This window comes from Plectropomus leopardus, chromosome 12 (genome assembly GCF_008729295.1).
Source record: "Plectropomus leopardus isolate mb chromosome 12, YSFRI_Pleo_2.0, whole genome shotgun sequence".
NCBI classification, from domain to species: domain Eukaryota; kingdom Metazoa; phylum Chordata; class Actinopteri; order Perciformes; family Serranidae; genus Plectropomus; species Plectropomus leopardus.
Genome location: NC_056474.1, coordinates 7,082,981 through 7,100,782, shown reverse-complemented (window position 1 = coordinate 7,100,782; position 17,802 = coordinate 7,082,981). Strand labels below are relative to the sequence as shown.

Below are 17,802 nucleotides of genomic sequence, written 5' to 3'. Positions count from 1 at the left end.
CCACACAAAGCGAAAAGGACTCGTGTTAGAGGAGGTGGAATTAGCTGCAGAGGCCTCGGTGTTTTATTGGAGGACAAACATTTGTGTCTTGGTAGCAAATGGCAGCAGCACGGTTTTAGGAGCGTGGATCTGTTGGTCGGTTCACATCTTTGAACCCAGACTGAAGTTTCTCAACAACTGCTGAATGAAGTGTCGTGATGGTGCAGACATTTGTGGTACGAGGAGAGAGGACTCTGTTGAGTTTGGTCATTTGTTCACTTTTTAATCAGGCTTCAGATGATCTGCACGCTGCATTAAAAGCTCACAGTAATTTTTAATTGTGCATCTTTTTGCTCTAACAGAGATGTTTGTCGGGCGTTTTCAAATCATCATCACAAGACAGAGCAAGCAAGTTAATGTAGAGATACTGTGTCTTTATGTTGCTTGCTCGGCTTTGTGATGATCAGTGGTGGACCAAGTATTCAGATCCTTTCCTTAAGTAAAAGTAAGTATTATCAGAGAAATATACTTGAAGTATTAAGAGTAAAAGTACCCAAAGGAGAAACATCTTTAAAAGCAATCAAAACACACCCAAAACCTTAAAATTACCAGGAAAAAAAACACATGAATAGTTACCTCGTGTCATTGATTAAAGTGATGCTTTAAAACAAATGGTGTAAATATGTTGTATTGTTTTTGTAATCACAACTCAATATAACCTAAATTTCTGATATATTTCGAGAAAACAGTATGATGTAAACATCCGGAGGTGGAAAATCATGTCAACATCATCAAAAAGATGCATTATCATCTGATCCAGTCAGTGATTTAAGCATTTTTACGTTCAGTTTTAACACAAATGATGCACTTTAACAACATGATAAACAGACTGAAAATCACCTTTTTTTCCTGCTCGTCTCTTCTGTTGGGTTTTAACGGCGGTTGGCGTCCATAAAGTCGCATTACCGACACCTACTGGATTCAACCTACGGTCTCCACTAACTGAGGATAAAACAATAATAATAATAATAATAATAATAATAATAATAATAACAATAATAATAATAATAATAGCAATAATCACAGTACCTCTTCCTTTCCCGCTCCCTCTCTAACGTATCTGAGCTACTTCCGAAACGTCTCCAACATCCAGAAACCTCTTCGCCATCAATAATGTCCTCTATTTCCTCCGACTTTCTCTTCATACCAGCACAGCAATTTATCAGCATCGCCAAAAAAGCCAAAAACCTCATTTAATCTTTACGGACGCAGCCTCGCGCCCATAGCTCGTGCCACCAATGTTCTCACAGTTATGTCTTTTCTTAAATCTGTCCCTGACAATGTCCCTCACTCTCTGGTTCAGTCTCTGTCTCAATTATGTCCTCCACATTTACCACACGTTTCAGTGTCGGACAAATAAACAATGTCCAAACCTCCATTGTCTCACTGGATAGGAAACATGGTCCAAAAACACCCTGTCCAGCCAGGAACTGCAGGTTGCTACTTTTTCTTTAGTCTCCCTGTCAAATCCTGACATCCGGAAACAGTGTGGACCTTTACCTGGACTCTCTCATTCAGTGGGAAACAGGTCACTGGACAGACACACAAAACCTCAACTTTCTCCGCATTTTTCATTTGTTTACGGGATTTCTTTCGTTTCTCGGTCGATCTCCCGCGTTCACTTCCAAACACTCCCAGCGTCCTCCTCCATTGTCCAATCGCCGCCCACCTTGCTTGTCTCGTGGTTGTCCATATTTTTAAAAAGGGGCGTGGCTCTACCGCAGTCCAGTTTGAATTATATGGATCACCCAGACTGGCTCACAGACATCCAATCAAATAAGCCCGTGTCGTCAGGTGGAGTCACGTGACAGTTCGTCGATCGATCGATCTGAACGAGTTAAAAGATGAATTTCTCGTACTCGTTTAATCAGATTAATTTCTTAAAATGAGTGCAAGGTACAATGAAGAGAGAAAAAATAGTCTTTATCAATATAAAAGTGATGTTTACACATTAATTAATCAGTAATCATAATTTTACATAAATTATTCTGAAATGGACCATTCCAAAAAACAAGTACTTTGACATTTGGTACTTAAAGTATTTTCAATGCAAATATTTTCATACAGTTACTTAAGTAAAGTTTTGCATTCAGGAGTTTTACTTGTAACAAGTATTTCTACGTTTTTGCCAACTCTGCCTTTCACATATTCAGGGTTTACATTTTGATTATATATATGATTGATTAATCTGACAGATGTTTTTTTATTTTAAAAAAATTAATGCTATTTTGGTGATTGTTGGGAGCTTGAAGATGCAAGACAAATTATCTACCCTAAACGACAAATAAAAAATGAAAATATTCCCATCTGATAGGCTGGAATCAGCAAATTTTTGTTATTTTCCATGAAGAATTACTCAAATGAGTAATTCATTTTCTGTTGATCTACTAACACTTTTAAACGGGGAGGATGTGATAAGTATTCACGTCCTCCTACTCCTTTTCGCACATGAAATAGTTAAATTTCTTTACTGAATATGTCCGATATGCATTCTGGTGTTGTTTTTCTTGCTTGTATGTTATTTTGTTCTATTTCATTTGGCATGTTCAAAATACAGATCCCACTGACTAACTGCCTTTTTTTAAGTGAAATGTAATCGGGGGGAGATGTTTTCTCCTCTCTGTTTTAAGTGTGTGCACCACAATTCTGTGCGTTCATATTGTGGTCAGTTACTTTATTAAGTTACTTTAATTTTCAGATTTTAATTATATAACTTTTACAAATGATTCTTTTTACCAAAAATTGTACACAGATTTCTTTCACTAGGTTCATTTTTATTTCCATCTATTTATTTTTTCCTTTCTTATTTTCGTGTTAATTGTATGAAGTTACTTTTCTCCGATTTCTATAATATTACATTGACTTTTGCACTTTTTACAATGCATTCTACTAGGAAAATGTTGTAGTTGTTCTTTTTTTTATTAAACTGATGTTTTGTTAACATATTCTGTAGTCTATAATATCCATTTTTTTTCAAAGGTATTTCTTAGTGTGACTGTTAAAGGGTTAAATCACCTTCATTAAAGGGGCTGAAGTTAAAACCACATCAGCAGCTCTCATAGCTTTCGGTGAGTATTTTTATGCAAATGTGTGATTCTTAACTAAAAAACAGGACAAAATCAGCACCGTGGGGAGATAAGAAAGGCGAAAGACGACTGTGGTTCGACACTACAGAACTTTACTTGAATTTGATCCAAGTTCATTGTCTATACAGGGTATATTTACAAGATCTGAAATCAGGGGAGGGCAAAAACAGAAAAAAAAACAAACACTAGATACAACTGAGGTATTAGCTAAAAGCATTTACAGGTATGTACTTTACTAGTAAATATCAATGATGATAAACAGTTAGAGATGCAGTGTCTTCTGCTTAAAAAACATCTTTTTATATCACAACATGAGGTAGGAGAACAGTGTCTCGATTCATGCAAGAACAAAAGTCTCATCACACTGTAGTATTGGCAACGTAGTATGCAATGGTCAAACACAGACACTGTGTTTCATGTTTCAGAACAGCATCGAGGGGAAAAGGGTTCTGTTTAGCAAAGCCATTTTCTTTTTTTTCCATCTATAGCAGGATGTGTATAAATTAAAACATATCTATTCTTAGTAACCAGCGATCTGTGTCATCAATCACCGATGCAGCCGTACTTCCTGCGTCCCTTACACTGGCATAGAATAATTACTGGCACCCAACTACAAAGCATTCAAACAGTTCAAAGGTCACCTTGGATTTGTTTACTACTTTTCCTCACAGAGCCGGGAGGCGCCGGGTATGTAAATCTCTAAGTCCTGTATTCAAACGTGTCCACGTGGTCTGCTCGTTTCACCTGTCTGTCGGGCAAACGTCACACCTGTAAAAATTCTGTACAAAGCATATCCAAGTTCTCATAACACTGCAAAATGCAAAAAGGCCCAGCAAACCGTCTTAAAGGGGATTTCTCTCCCCTATCATTTACATTTTTTTATTATGGTGTATAATTATAGAAGCTAAACGATGCCCCCTTGTGTATAAAATGCAAATACACAAATTAGAGTAAACATTATCTGCTAATGTGATGATTTTTTTTTCTTTTTCGTTTTTTTGTTGGCTGAAGAGGTAATTAATTCAATGAAACTAATACTGATTATCTTTTTGAGTGATGTTTACACATCCAGACGAGGATACGTGATCAGAAAACGGAACTACACATCCAGAGCTACATGAGCAAGTTTTTCTCTTTCCCTTTTTCAAAGTTGCTGTGCTTCACTCAGACGTGGGAGGCCAACACACACACACACACACACACACACACACACACACACACACACTTTCTCAGTCTCGCACACGCACATACACACAATTTCCAAATTAGGCTACATGTTCTGTTCTTTATAATCTGACTTTATATTTATCCAACCTCTTAACCAATAATGATATAAAACTTGCACATGTTCAATGTTCATGCATATGAGCCATCTCAATAGTTTGTGTGTTATGTGACGGGGAAACATCTTTTCTTTTCTTTTTTTTTTTTAAACTATGAACAGATTGATAGATTGGCCCGGTGACACAAAACATAAGGGGCATCAAAACATGCAAAAAAATCATAATTTTTTTGTTTCTTTTCTTTTCTTCCCAAAATGCATTTTCTTTAATAAATGTTTTCAGTTTATCTCGGGGGAGGAGGGGAGATTAACAAAGAGGGAAAAAGCTCATCACATTACACGTTAAACAGTCTGTCGAGATGAAATCCACAAAAAAACGAATGCATCATTTCAGAAGAAAGAGGGGGGGAGAGTGTGTAACAAAGTATTATTTTTCCTATTTTGTCTGTCCTGCATCACCATGTCTCGGTAAACCATGCGTTTCACTCCCCTACATCCACTCGACTTTTTAAAAAAGAAAGCAAAAAACATCTGAAGCCTTAGTTCTGGTCCAATTTATATAACCTTTTGAAGATTTTTCATATAAGAACAGTTAATATATTAATGACTACTGTATTTACAAAGTGAATATAAATCTTTAGTTAATACGTTAAATATTTTTCTTTCATAATTTCAATAAATGGAACAGTAGAGTGTACATTTGCGGTGTGGGTTTGATTTTACTGGCTTGCACCTGCACCTGCTTCAATGACGATCAACAAACCACGACTGTCCTCTGCCCGCTCTCTAAGGTCTGTCTCTGTAAAGGGAAGCTGTGTAAGAAACTCTGCATTGAACAGGATGGAGCACAGTGGAATGTCTATCAATTTGCATTTTTTAGCAGATGCATAAAAAAAAGCTCAGAGTTTAGCTGAGGCCGATCCCCCTTTCTCTTTTTAAAACAATTATTTACACACACACACACGCACGCACGCACACACACACTCGCTTACAGGGATCTCCTTAGTGGCAATAAAAAGCGCTTTTTGCCCGGCAACCGACACAATAAAAGTCCTCTCTTCCTCCAGCTGGACGTCTGCTCGCTCTCCTGGGCGTCTACAAAACGCTGCGCGCCCCCAGCTGATGTGGCACTGGAGATGGATGGACGGGTGAGTGTGAGTGGTCGTTTTGTGGGAGAGGACGAGGGAGGGAGGGGATCCTGTACAGTCTCACCCGCGGGCAGGCGGAGGCCCACAGACAACAACAGCTGCCCCCATTCTGACGGCACTAAACAAAAAGCGCTCCCTCTGTACCCCTGGCGTCTGGGCCACCCAGCCTGCCGCAGGGGGAGAGTGCACCGCTACCCCCGAGCGCTCCCCTCAATCCTCTCTTCCTCTTCCTGCCACGGAGCTGTTTGTTCAGCCAGGCAGAATAACGTGAAGCAGGGCCCAAACCTAACTGCTTTCACCTGCGACCCACATTTCTTAGATGACGCTCTGACAAACAGGATAAAAACCGTCAAATGATACAAAAAGAGAAGCCCGGAAAACAGGCCGCAGCTTTGATCGTCTGCTGGGAACGCCGGGGCCATTGTTCTGCCTCAACACACTCGAGTGTGTGCGGGCATGCAAGGATGTATTATGGTAACGCAGCTTTTTCTTTCTTAGAAAAGCTACACCGGCTCGACCGGCCCCCGTGTCCAGACACATTCCTTTCCCAGGGGGCTCTGGGGGAGGAAAAGCGTGTTAAGTGCGTAACACCGCTCGTGAGCTTCTTCATGCCGAGCCTGGAGAGAGCACAGTGTTTCCTGTCTCGTCTATAGTGGGTGAAAACCACAGTGTTTAGGAGCTTCCCAGCAGAGGGCGGTGACGTTAACGTGCGGCGGCGGAGGGTGTGAGGCGGGGCGGAGGAGACGCGGGGCAGCTGGTGGACAGACTGTTTGGACAGGAGCGTCCAGGTGCTGCCCGGCAGAGTGAAGAGGAGTCTGTGTGAGGAGCAGCTGGGGTCCAGGCCATTTGCTAGCTAGCTACCTTGTCTTGGGGGGGCGGGGGGGTCACACTCAAAAACACTCATTTCAAGTTCAGCGTCACTATTGGCATATTTTCATGAGGTTTTACGACATCTGCAAAATGTCTTTTTTTGTACAGCAAAGGTCTTTTTCCTCCATATAGATTTTTTTAACATGATTTTCTTTCTGTTTTATAAGGAGAAAAAAAAATGTCCATGCAGTTTCCTGCAGTCGCTGGTACTTGAGCGTTTGGGCTGTACGTACAGAGAAGGGGGCACGCAACCGGGCACCCATATGCGTCCGAGGGCGCCGGCTGCTGCGCCAGGTAGTAGCATGAAGTCTGTGTGTCCGAGCTGAAGTCTGAAAGTCATTAGCTCCAGAATCCAGACAGCAAGACGGGATGGGAGAAAAAAGGGGGAGAAGATAGTGAAGGGTTGAGTTCGTCTCGACTCGACCAAACTCCCGTCTGTGAAGCAGCTGTTTGTTCAGTAAAAACTATAAATTAAATCCAACATACATGCCCAAAAATCTTTAAATACTGTTTAAAGAAAGGGGAAGGAAATGAAAGAATAAAAAAAACAACATAAAACTTTTAAGTGATGTTAAATTACAAAAACAAAAGTCCTACACTGAAATAAAAAGGGGAGGGTGAGATGCACAACTTAAAAACAGCCTGTGGAGCTCCGTTCTGCTTCAGGCTGATTTGTTTGTGTCTGTAGAGTTGGCGGCTGACGGGGAGAAGAATGAGGGAGGCGCCTGAGGAGGGAGGAGGGGGGGTGGCAGTTACTTTTGGGCAGCCGCTGGGGCCTCTGAGAAGGAGGAGGTCGGGGAGTGGGCGTTAGGGGGTCCGGTTGAAGGGGTAAGAGGAGGAGAGGGGCTGCCTCCCACCGTGGCGGACTGGACCATCTGCTGCTTGAGCTGGCTGATTGTGCGCTCCAGCTTTTCCCGCGCCTCACGCTCCCTGCGCAGCTCCTCCTGCAGCTCCTGCCGGTCCGCCTCCGCTCGCTCCAGCCGCTGACGTAGCTCCGACAACTGGGAGGAGACAGACAGACAGACATGAGGTCACTATAGGACATTTAGTTTAGCACATTATCACATTTAAAAACAATCTGTCTTGAGTCATGTTGTTCTGGATGTATTAAAAATGTCAGCGTCAGGGGATTGAAAACTCCTGATTTTAGCACACTGTTCGTTTTTAAAATGTCTTACTTTATTGTCATTATTGTTATCATCTAATATTGTCATTAACTATTATTTTTTAAAATATTTTTTGTATTATTCTTATTGTCTGATTTTATATAACTTACAATACTTATACAATTTTTGGGCACTCAGCTGCGAACTTTGTTTATCTTCCTCAATTTATTCTTTTTATGGGGTTTCTGTTTCTTTGAATTTCTTGAAATTTATTTATTTATTTTTTTTCAAAAAAGTGCTTTATTTTTGGTGTGTGTGTGTGTGCATGCTGCGCACCAGGTGGCAAAATGTAAATGGCAATAGCAGCTTCCACATTTCTATATTTTAACATGATAAATAACAGGTTGGTATAAACGACTGCATGTAAACAGGAATAATAGTCAGATTCACCTCTTTGTTTTTAGAGACATTTGCAAATGTTTGTGAAACTAGAAGAAGACTTCCAACAATGTTTAGTTTCAGACCGGCGATAATCTCATAGTCACACAAACACATGCTCTTTCCTAACTGAGCGACTGGCAGACATCCTGCGTTTGATGCCAAGGGGGGGGCGGGGCGGCGTCAGTGACTGACAGGAGGGGGATGCTGCAGACCGCAGCTCAGGCCAACATAACAGAACCTACCTCCAGATTAAGTCTGGTGGAAACCCAAACAAAGGCTCTGAGTGCGTGTATGTGTGTTTTCACACTCTCCGACAGCACAGTGACTCATATAGGACACAGAAAATTATTGAGTTGGGAAACTCTCAATCACAGAAAGACTGCGACCACATCTCCGCTCTCAAGGTTTTGGTAGGAAACACTCTCCGCTCCCTGAGAGGAAACATGTGGGTGATGACGAATGTCTAATACGCAGATTAAAAACATAGAGTTCGAAATATTGTTTAACACTTAACCAGCATTCAGTGGTCCAGATATACTGAGAGTTATAGTGTGATGTTTATATTACACTGTATATCATCTGTTACTGCAACTGTAAGTATTTCCTCATAAAGCCCAATTTTCTTTCTTATTTATAGAAATATGTTTTTAGAAAAGTTAATTCATTGGCTGTAACTGTAAGGAAGTATTAACAGAGCTGCACTGATGTGTCCTTCATTTTGATTGGAGCACTGCGATGTAATGTCTGAGATAAAAAATGCCATATGTTGGGCGATGCAAGCCAGCGTGCATACTGTACGTGTCACTGTGATTCACTCAGACTGTTTCTGATGCCAAAATCAGTCTGTGCGCGCACGTGTTTCCCTCCTGGTCTGTACCTGTGCAGTGTAGTGGGCCTCTTGCTGGCGTTGTGCCCCCGGCTCGCAGGCGCAGGCCTGCTGTCGGAGCTGCTCCAGACGGGTCTCCAGCTCCAGCTGCTCCTGGCGGGCCTGGCTGAGCTGCCGCGCCTGCTCGCTGTGCACCGCCTCCAGCTCGCTGCGCAGCTCCCGCTGCTCGGCGCTCAGCTCCCGTAGCCTCGCCGCCTCGCCCCCGCGCACTGCCTCCAGCTCCTGCAGACACAGAGACTGAGTCAGGGGAAATAACAATAATAATGTGATATCTCACTGACCCCTGCAGAGAAAAATGCTTTACATTTCTGCTCCTCCACAGAGAGGTCGATGTGTGATACCACGATGCCAGCAGGATGCTCCAACTGCTTATAAGCTGCCAAAATTCAGATATAATCATAAACTGTACATGGGAACTTCAGTGGGATTATGGATGTAGTCAAGGGCATTAAGGACAAAGGTGTGAAAGACTGCAAAATAAAAGTTTTGTGTATATACACGTCAAGTAATTTTTAAAAAGGGACAATTTTCAACTTTTTTCTCACATGACATGCCTTCCAATCCCACGTGGCAATAAAATAAATATAAAAAAAGCAGCAATTTACCCTGAAGCCAAAAATCCTAAAAAAAACTGCTGTCTAGTGGGCAGACATGAAAGGAGACGGAATGGGAGAAAATGAAGAAACCTTCCTGATTAACAAATAAATAAAAGTAACCAAAATGTCACATTGTTACATATTAAAGCTATGTTACATCAGCTACAGAAAATATATTTAATATTATGTTACTTTACTTAATGTGATTGTGAAATTGCTTCTTTTCCAGGTTTTCCATGATAGTGGAACCCTGCATAATGCAGGTCAACTCTATTTGTTCAAACTGAAATTAAGTGTTTACATAAATCACAATATACATCAGTGAAACTATAATTCACATGAAGTGGGGGGTTTGATAAATTGTAGACTGATCTGATACCAACATTTGGATAGGATAGGCTTTTGTTTTTTCAGCTACAGGAGGGAGAGATGGAGGGGTCAGTGGAAGGTGGAGCATCACCTCCACAGCTACATCAAGGACACTTTTAATAGGCGAGGACAGTTCTGGTGAAGTCAGCGGCTCATTTATCTTGGTCTTTGTTCTTTCCGCCCGCCAACTCACCATTTCCAGCTGCAGCTGCTTGTGCAAGGTGGAGTTGAGCTTCTCCTGCTGCCTGCTGTACATCTGCATGATCTCCACAACAATCCTGTCCTTGTCGTCCTCCAGCCCCCCCACCGCCACAGCGCTGCTCGTGGCAGAGCCCGTGTCCTTAGCCGGTACTTCCGTTACCGGTGACAACAACGATGCAGGAGGAGGTGGAGGAGGAGGGGTGTGGGCGGGGGTGTGGGTGGCTTTCTTGCAGCTCAGGCTGCTTGTCTCCATGGAAACTGCCTGGGTTTGGCATTCCCGCTCAGTGGCCGAGGCAGCAGCGGCACGTTGGGATTTGGCCTCCTCGGCGCCAGCAGCGACGGGAGGCGACGCGTGAAGATCTGAGGAGGGAGGAAGAGGAGGATGAAGGAAGGAGTTTTAAAAAAGAAGAGGAGGAGGTGGTTGAAAGACAGGAAGTGCGAGCCGAGCTGGTGCAAACTCCCACCTACGCTTAGTAACACCCTCGCACAACCTCATAAAAGCTCACACCTCTTTCTCAGCGTGAGCACGAGCGCGGCATGGCAACAGCCGAGGAACCAAACACTCACCCACAAATTGTGTGTGTGTGTGTGTGTATGTTTGTGCACCCTCAGACGCTGAGAAAGAAGAGAGAGGAATAAAGGGCCTTGTGTGGGAGCCGCGCTGCTCTGCGTGGGCTCCTCCTCTGTTCAAGCTCTGGCTCGTTCATTCGCTGCGGCCTTTAAAGGTTCACATCACGGGAAAAGGATCAAACCAGGTGTCACCATCTCACGAACACAAAGACACATGTGCGCAGATGCTGCAGTGGGGCATGTGTAGGCTCGTAATGATGACGGCAGATTCCCTTCAGATTTCGCGGCGTACAGATATGGAATGATAAACTGCACATTATCAAGAGCTCATTATCATTAGAGAATTTTAAAAGGAAATGATCAAACCTGAGCGGAGTCATCTTCCTACGAGCCCCTAATTTATAAGATGAATAATCTGGGAACTGTTCCTGATACATTCCAGGGAACTCAGAGGAGTGTCTCGCTGGACATATTTTGGAATGAAAACACGCAGTCGCAGCCCAGCAGTATGTGTTCCCGTTTAGGGCGTGGGAGTAAATACAAATACTGTCTCCTGAATAGTTTTGATGCAACCATTATTTACTTCATATTAACTTTATATCATTTTTTAAAATGATTTTATTATATATCTATTTTATTTATTCAAACTTTCTTCATTCTTATTTGAGTTTTTTCTACTTTAAAGTGGCCTTATACACACAGTATGTACATTGTATCTAAGAATGTTTTTTTAAATGAATAACTTCTATAAATTCTTTAATATATTTTTACCATCTTGTCATATGTCATCATATATACATATAACTATTTGCAATGTTTTAGGTTGCTGAAGACAAATATTTTTTCTTATGGAGAAGATAAAAAGATGATATGAAAAACAAACATTACATTTTTCTTTTTGTCTTTGCATTGTTTTCTATGTATTTCTTGTTTTATTATATATATATATATATAATAGTGACTGCTTATCTTTATTTTCTTTAGTTTAGGGTTTTTTTCTCTCTCTTCTTTTTTTTTTTTTTTTACTGTTTGATGCTTTTGAGGGGGCGTCAGTTTGTAAGGCCTCTGGCTTCTTGACCTCTCTTGACACATTTCTCATTTTTTCTTCATCTGAATAGTATGTCGTTGTCGTGTGCAAAAAAACAAACCCAAACTTAACTAAAACAGGGAAAGAGAGCTTAAGAACGGAGAGTTGTTTACTGGAATAATATATTCATGCAGTATGCGTGTGTGACAGGAAACAGCGTGCTCTGTGCACAGCATGTCTGGCACTGGAGAGGACACTCGTTTACTGACTGGCTTGCGCATGTGCATACACACCCCCACATACATGCTCTGCGCAGCATAAATATGATAGTAGAAGCACACAAATAACAGGAGTGGGTCATTTGGTGGTGGATCAAAAGAAAATAAGCAGGAGAGAGAGAGAGACAGACTGGGGGAGGAAAAGCATTCAATGGGGAGAAAAAAGAGAGGACGAAGAGGAAGAAGAGAAGGGGGGTGACAGCAGACTGTGAGGGAGGCGGAGATGAAGGGAGCTGGAGAAGAAAGAGTCGAGGACGGATGGATGGGGGAGAAAGTGCAGGAGCAGACGGACTCGGGAAGGATGTGGGAAAAAAGCTGCCAGGAAAAAGAGAGGAAGGATGGAGGGAAGAGAGACAGATTGGTTGGAGGAGAAAAAGGGGGGAGCAGAACGCCTGAGAGATATGAGAGACGCAGCCTGGCAGTCAGACATGGCGTAACAATGGCAGTCAAAAAACATTCCCATGATTCATCCTCCCTTTCTCTCTCTCTATATAGAAGTTTATATACACATCTCATTAATGAAGGCGCAATCCTCACACTTTAACATGCACATTAAAACAGTGCAGAGAACAGGTCAGTGCCATTTCCACCCTTCTTGTTCATCAATACTGAGGTGCCCCCCAGAGTCTTTATGTGAAGGTCAATGCATGATTATGTGCATCGCTGCAGGCTGCAATGTTAAGTGTGTGTGTGTGAGTGTGTGTATGTGTGTGTGGGGGGGGGTAGTTTACTATCGGTTGTATGTATACAGTCGGCACGTGTCCGCTCTTTGAGATGCATTCAACATGATCAGCATGTCTCTTCTGCTCGTGTGGGATGCATGTAAATCGTATGCTGCATGCGTGTCATGTATTTATAGTAGGCATGTGTCAGCCGTGTTGATGCGTCTAATGTACATTCAGTGTTTATTATGTGATTGTTAATAATTCAATGATCATCTGTGCTGTCTGCCTCTCGTTTGAGGAAATATTTTGGCCTGAAATTGGTTCTTAAACTAAATTGAAGGGAAGCGTCTGATTTTATCTTCTCACGTTTTTGTGACTAATGGAGACAGCAGTTTTTTAAACTGTTCCAGTATCATAAGAGCGGCTGACTGTAATCCCTATAGGCAATAGTGCACCGTCAGTTTACGTCCGTTAAAAGTGCTTGTTTTCACCACTGACAGGCTCAGCTTGTTATTTTAAGTGTCTGGTAACATAACAGAGAAGACTCCACGGAGAAATGGAATATTTGTCTTTACCTTTCACAGATCAAATCTGTTTGTTAGTGAGTGTAGCAAAGTCTCACATACGGAGAATTCTCCTACAACTTTGACTTTTTTCAAATTGTCACATTGAAAATCTTTAGATAACGTGAAGCTATGCTTTCTTAACTCCCATCAGATTTCAGAACAAGATTTCTCAATGAGCAAGACTGAGTTACACACACTAACAAGCAGATCTGTGAAACATGAGGTAAAACGTTTGATTTGTCTATAGGCTCTACTCTGTTACGTTGTCAGACACCTATAATCATAGTCACTTAGACTGGAAAATGCAGAAGTTTCTTTTTGCTTTAAACTTCTGTCTCTGTTGTCAAAAAAATGTACTTTTACATTCTAAATCAATACTATTTTATCATCATTTTACTACTTTCTGCAACACTTTACTTGAAACCCCTTATTTAACATTTATAAGCACTGCAGTAATATTTCATGACTGGTTTGTAACATAATTTAATGTAGTTGTACACAGCTGTAAGAACATTTTAAGTGTTTATTAACAACTATAACATCCTCTTGGCAGACATATTTATATCATTACAACAATGTTTTACTATACCATCGTTAATTATTACTATCATTATGCATAGTATCCAGTTATGGGAGCCAACATTAGGAGCTGCAGTTGTTGAGAAACACATTAATAAACATTTACATCTATAACTACATGAAGGTTTTTTATGAGCCTTTTATTAAATGTTAATACTGTTTTGCTGATTATAAATGCTGAATTATGGATGTTAGAGTAAACTATTACCTAACTTTTATGCATAGTTTTAAAGTACATGCATTATAAAATGTCTTTATTATTTCCATTGTTATTAATTTTTGTTAATATCCTAACGATTTTTAATGCTCCTCATACAAAGTTGAAATGTCACTTCACCTCCCGTCACACGTTGAGTAAAATGACTAGACTCCAGAGCACGCACATAATATTAACTAGTTCTAAAGCTAATAATTTAGTGGACAAATTAGCAGCAATTTCCTGCCCTTTGATCTTTTATCTGCTCTGCTCTTTTCAGTTCTTTAATTTGCGTGAACATAATTATTATGGAGTGTAGGTTGTTGCATGTTCCTTCACCAGAAGGTCAAGTAAGAGAAGGCAATATTCTACTTTAGTTTTATTAGAGTTGAGTGCAGCGTTTTACATAATGGATCATAACATCATTACTGAAAGGCGTGAAAAGTGTGTGTTGGATGACCTCACTCAGTATTGCCTCATTTGTATCGTATCTACAGGGAAGACGGTCTTTAGTATGTCTTGGGAACTTGGTCGTAGCTCCTGAAATACTTCTCTAGATTGCCTGAAAAGTGCTCCAACATTAACATAAAAGCTTGCTTTTTGTTTTGTTTGTAGAAATGTGGTTGTAATCTGAATCTAATTTCTGGATTCTTATGGCATGTGTGCATATTCAATAAATGTCTTTCTGTTTGTCAGTGCGTGTTGACTCTGTGAATATTAATGTGTGCATCACTACTGACCCATGGGCGGCTCGTCGTGGCCCAGCACTCTGCGGCTGTAGTGGTGTTTGAGCAGAGCTCCGAACATCTCGGGGCTCATCTCCGCCTCCCTCCGCAGAGACACGTTGGGAGCCACCATCTTGTCGTATGTGTACAGGTAGTAACTGGAAGAAAGAAAATATTTTTAGTGAACATTCACATTTAAATATATAGAGCATTGCTTTTATATAGGGTGATAATTCAAATCTTTGCATAAAAAATACTTTAAATATTGTTCTTTTTCACCTGAATTTAGTCTCCTATGGAAGTGTATCTGACTCTGCATGTTTAATTTAATTTAATTTAGTTTTGACAGTACTATGTTTTTCTATGAGGGGAGCATGCATTTTAAACGTCAATATCGCAGCTGATCATGTTCATTTATTGTAGGAAACCAAAATCATTATCATAATTATTATGTAATTGATTCATATGTAAATAAATATTTACTAATGCAAAAATACTGAACAAGTAACAGCACTGAAAGTAATTTCCTCTATGACACAAAGGTGAGGTAAGCTGCTCATATGTACATAATGCCTCGAGCGTCCGTTTAGTCTTTGTTATTCTAGTCCTCCTGTTTGCAGTGTCACCTTTCACATACTTTTGTCTTTGTAGTAAACATTGTAAAACTGTTATGGACTTTGCAGTGCTGATATACATAAAAGCAACATACACACCTGTATAATGCAATAACTCACGTGGCCCTGTTACTTCTACAGCAATAAAACACAGCTGAATCAGAGTAATAGATAAAAAGTCATTTGGTTGGCTACAGTAACCGCACCATCCAATGAGCTGGAAACACCGTTTGGAATATGGATACTTCTTATCGTGTGTTTACAGGATCTCAGCCTAAACAGACCTCTCGGCTTATCACAAATGTCCAGGTAGAGGGTACAACTGAGAGAGAGATAGCGCCTGGAGATGCACTGAAGCCACCGAGCCAACGCTATCTGTCTATTCCTGGCTGCGTGGTGGGGAAGGGAGGGAGGAGAGAGAGGAATAGAGAGAAACAGAGAGATAGAGAAGCAGATGGAGGAGAGGAGAGAAGCTCTGAACCCCTCCCCCACCAGCAGTCCCCTCCAGACAGAGCTGGAGCTGGAGCTGTGAACTAGGTTAAGCATGACAGCTCAGTGGGGCTCTGCCTGCAAAACTACAGCACGACCAACCGAGCCTTCCTCTCCTCTGGATGGAAACGAAAGCGCTGCTTGCTCGCCTGACTGAGAATCTGAAACTCCTTCACACGAAAGATGTGATTGAATAATGTAAGCCGGGCTCGTGTTTGACAAGTGTACCGCTAATGGATGCTGGTAGTAACCCAAATATGACGTTAAGTGCTGCAGATGTCTAGTGCGACGCTTGGCTGTAGCAGTGCATTATTAGTAACGCTGCAATGCAAAAGACATGCTCCAAACTGGTCCTGACTGGTTTGAGAGTGGAGCAGTCATGTGATGCTGGTAGGTGACCAGAACTCCAATGCTGCCAGTTTGTCTGGGCTGAAGTCTGCGAGCTGCCACACAGTCAGTATGTCAGCGCGGTCACATGGAGCTATGGCGCCGTAAAGCCGTCTAATTCCAGTTTTTAATCTGGGTCAGATTACTGTGTGAGCGCCGTATCAAAACACAGGCTGGTGTGCTCTGGGGAGGAATGGAGGGAGAACAGAAGAAACTAGAAGAGAGGAAACAAGGGCTTTGGGAAGAGAAGGGGAGGAGGGAGGGAGAGGAGTGGCACGTGTGATGAAGTAGAGACGACGAGCGCAGCAGAAGACGGATTGCGGCACCAATTAGGGAAATTAGAGATGGGAATTTCATTTATTGATGTCAAACTGAAACTTAACTTTACTTGGTAATTATTCCACTGGAGCAGAAGGGCAAAAAAGCACAGTATCTGGGACACAGTCAGCAGGCCTGTAATGATAACGCCAGGCCAACTGGAAAAGCCTCAAGTATTGATAAACAGGGTTTCTATAGTTTAGGGCAAGTTTTTTCAGCACCACTGGGATTTAAATTTGGAATAAAAAAAGTCATGTAGGCATGGTTCCTACAACTTAAGTCAAGTTGGAAAGACTTTTTGCCTCTCGGAATAAAATTTAGATTTAAAATTTTTACAATCACTTAATCTGAATTTTAAAAGAAAAAAGATGAGCCAACATAAATTTTTTAGGGTTAGGGACAATTTTGACACAAATGTGTATTGTAACATAAAACATGACGACCGGCAATTGTGTTTTTCTCACTTTGCGTATGTTACTCTGCCTTAGGAAACAAAATAAAGATATATATGTTTGTTCAACTAACCCAATCTGTGTTACAATGATGAAAGATAATTTTGGTAAGTTTTATATATAGAGAGAGAGATTTTATAATACAACATCAGAAAAAATGTTTTAAAAAATCCTGCTTCCAGGTATTTTAGCATTTTTAACATTTTCGGCAGATATTTTTTACACATTTTAATACCAATTGAGGCGATATTTTTAGATTGACGAATTCAATGATCCATGAAAAAGGAAAAATATTGCTCAAGTTTTAGTTGTAACATAAAACAGGACTTTTTTTAAGACGAGGGTAGATTCTTTGTTTCTCACTCTGCATGTGAAACTACGCCACCCTGATCCCTGCCCTGAGTTTGAAAAACTTTTTACATGAACTAAACCAAGCCTCGGTTGGGTTGGTTACATAGCCAATTTGCATTGAATCTGCACATTCCCATTTTGTCAAGGATTCAGTTACAGCTAGCTAGCAGTGTATCTCCTTCTTTGACAACAAGAGTATTGAAACTGTCTGAAAAATTCCAGAAAATTTCATATGTATCAATGAATCAATGTTTTTGAAAATACTAATCGACTGAAAGAAAATTAATAGGTAACTATTTTGATAATATATTGATTGTTTGTGTCATCTATCTGGCAGACATGCCATATATCCTCTAGTTTCAGCTTCAAAATGTGAGAGTTTGCAGCTTCTCTCTATTATATATCTTTGCAAACTGGTTGTTGACTTTTTGTTGGACAAAGTAAGACATCTGAAGATGTCAAATTACAATTTGAGAACATGTAATGGTCACTTCTCACTGTTTTTGCTAACTCTTTGAATAAAAAAAAACGATACATAAATAGATCATGAAAACAACCGTT

The 17,802-nt window shown here is 40.9% G+C and overlaps 1 protein-coding gene across 1 annotated transcript in view; it reads right to left on the bottom strand.

The window, feature by feature from the left end:
• Positions 1 to 3,200: 3,200 nt before the first annotated feature.
• Positions 3,201 to 17,802, bottom strand: part of skila (SKI-like proto-oncogene a) — a 45,410-nt gene continuing 30,808 nt past the window's right edge. Inside the window, exons 5-8 of the mRNA XM_042496984.1 lie at positions 14,646 to 14,788; positions 10,017 to 10,384; positions 8,850 to 9,080; positions 3,201 to 7,426 (exon numbers count right to left, since the gene is read on the bottom strand). Coding sequence (XP_042352918.1) covers positions 7,178 to 7,426; positions 8,850 to 9,080; positions 10,017 to 10,384; positions 14,646 to 14,788 — 991 coding nt within the window. The 3' untranslated portion in view covers positions 3,201 to 7,177. The remainder of the gene's footprint in view (positions 7,427 to 8,849; positions 9,081 to 10,016; positions 10,385 to 14,645; positions 14,789 to 17,802) is intronic.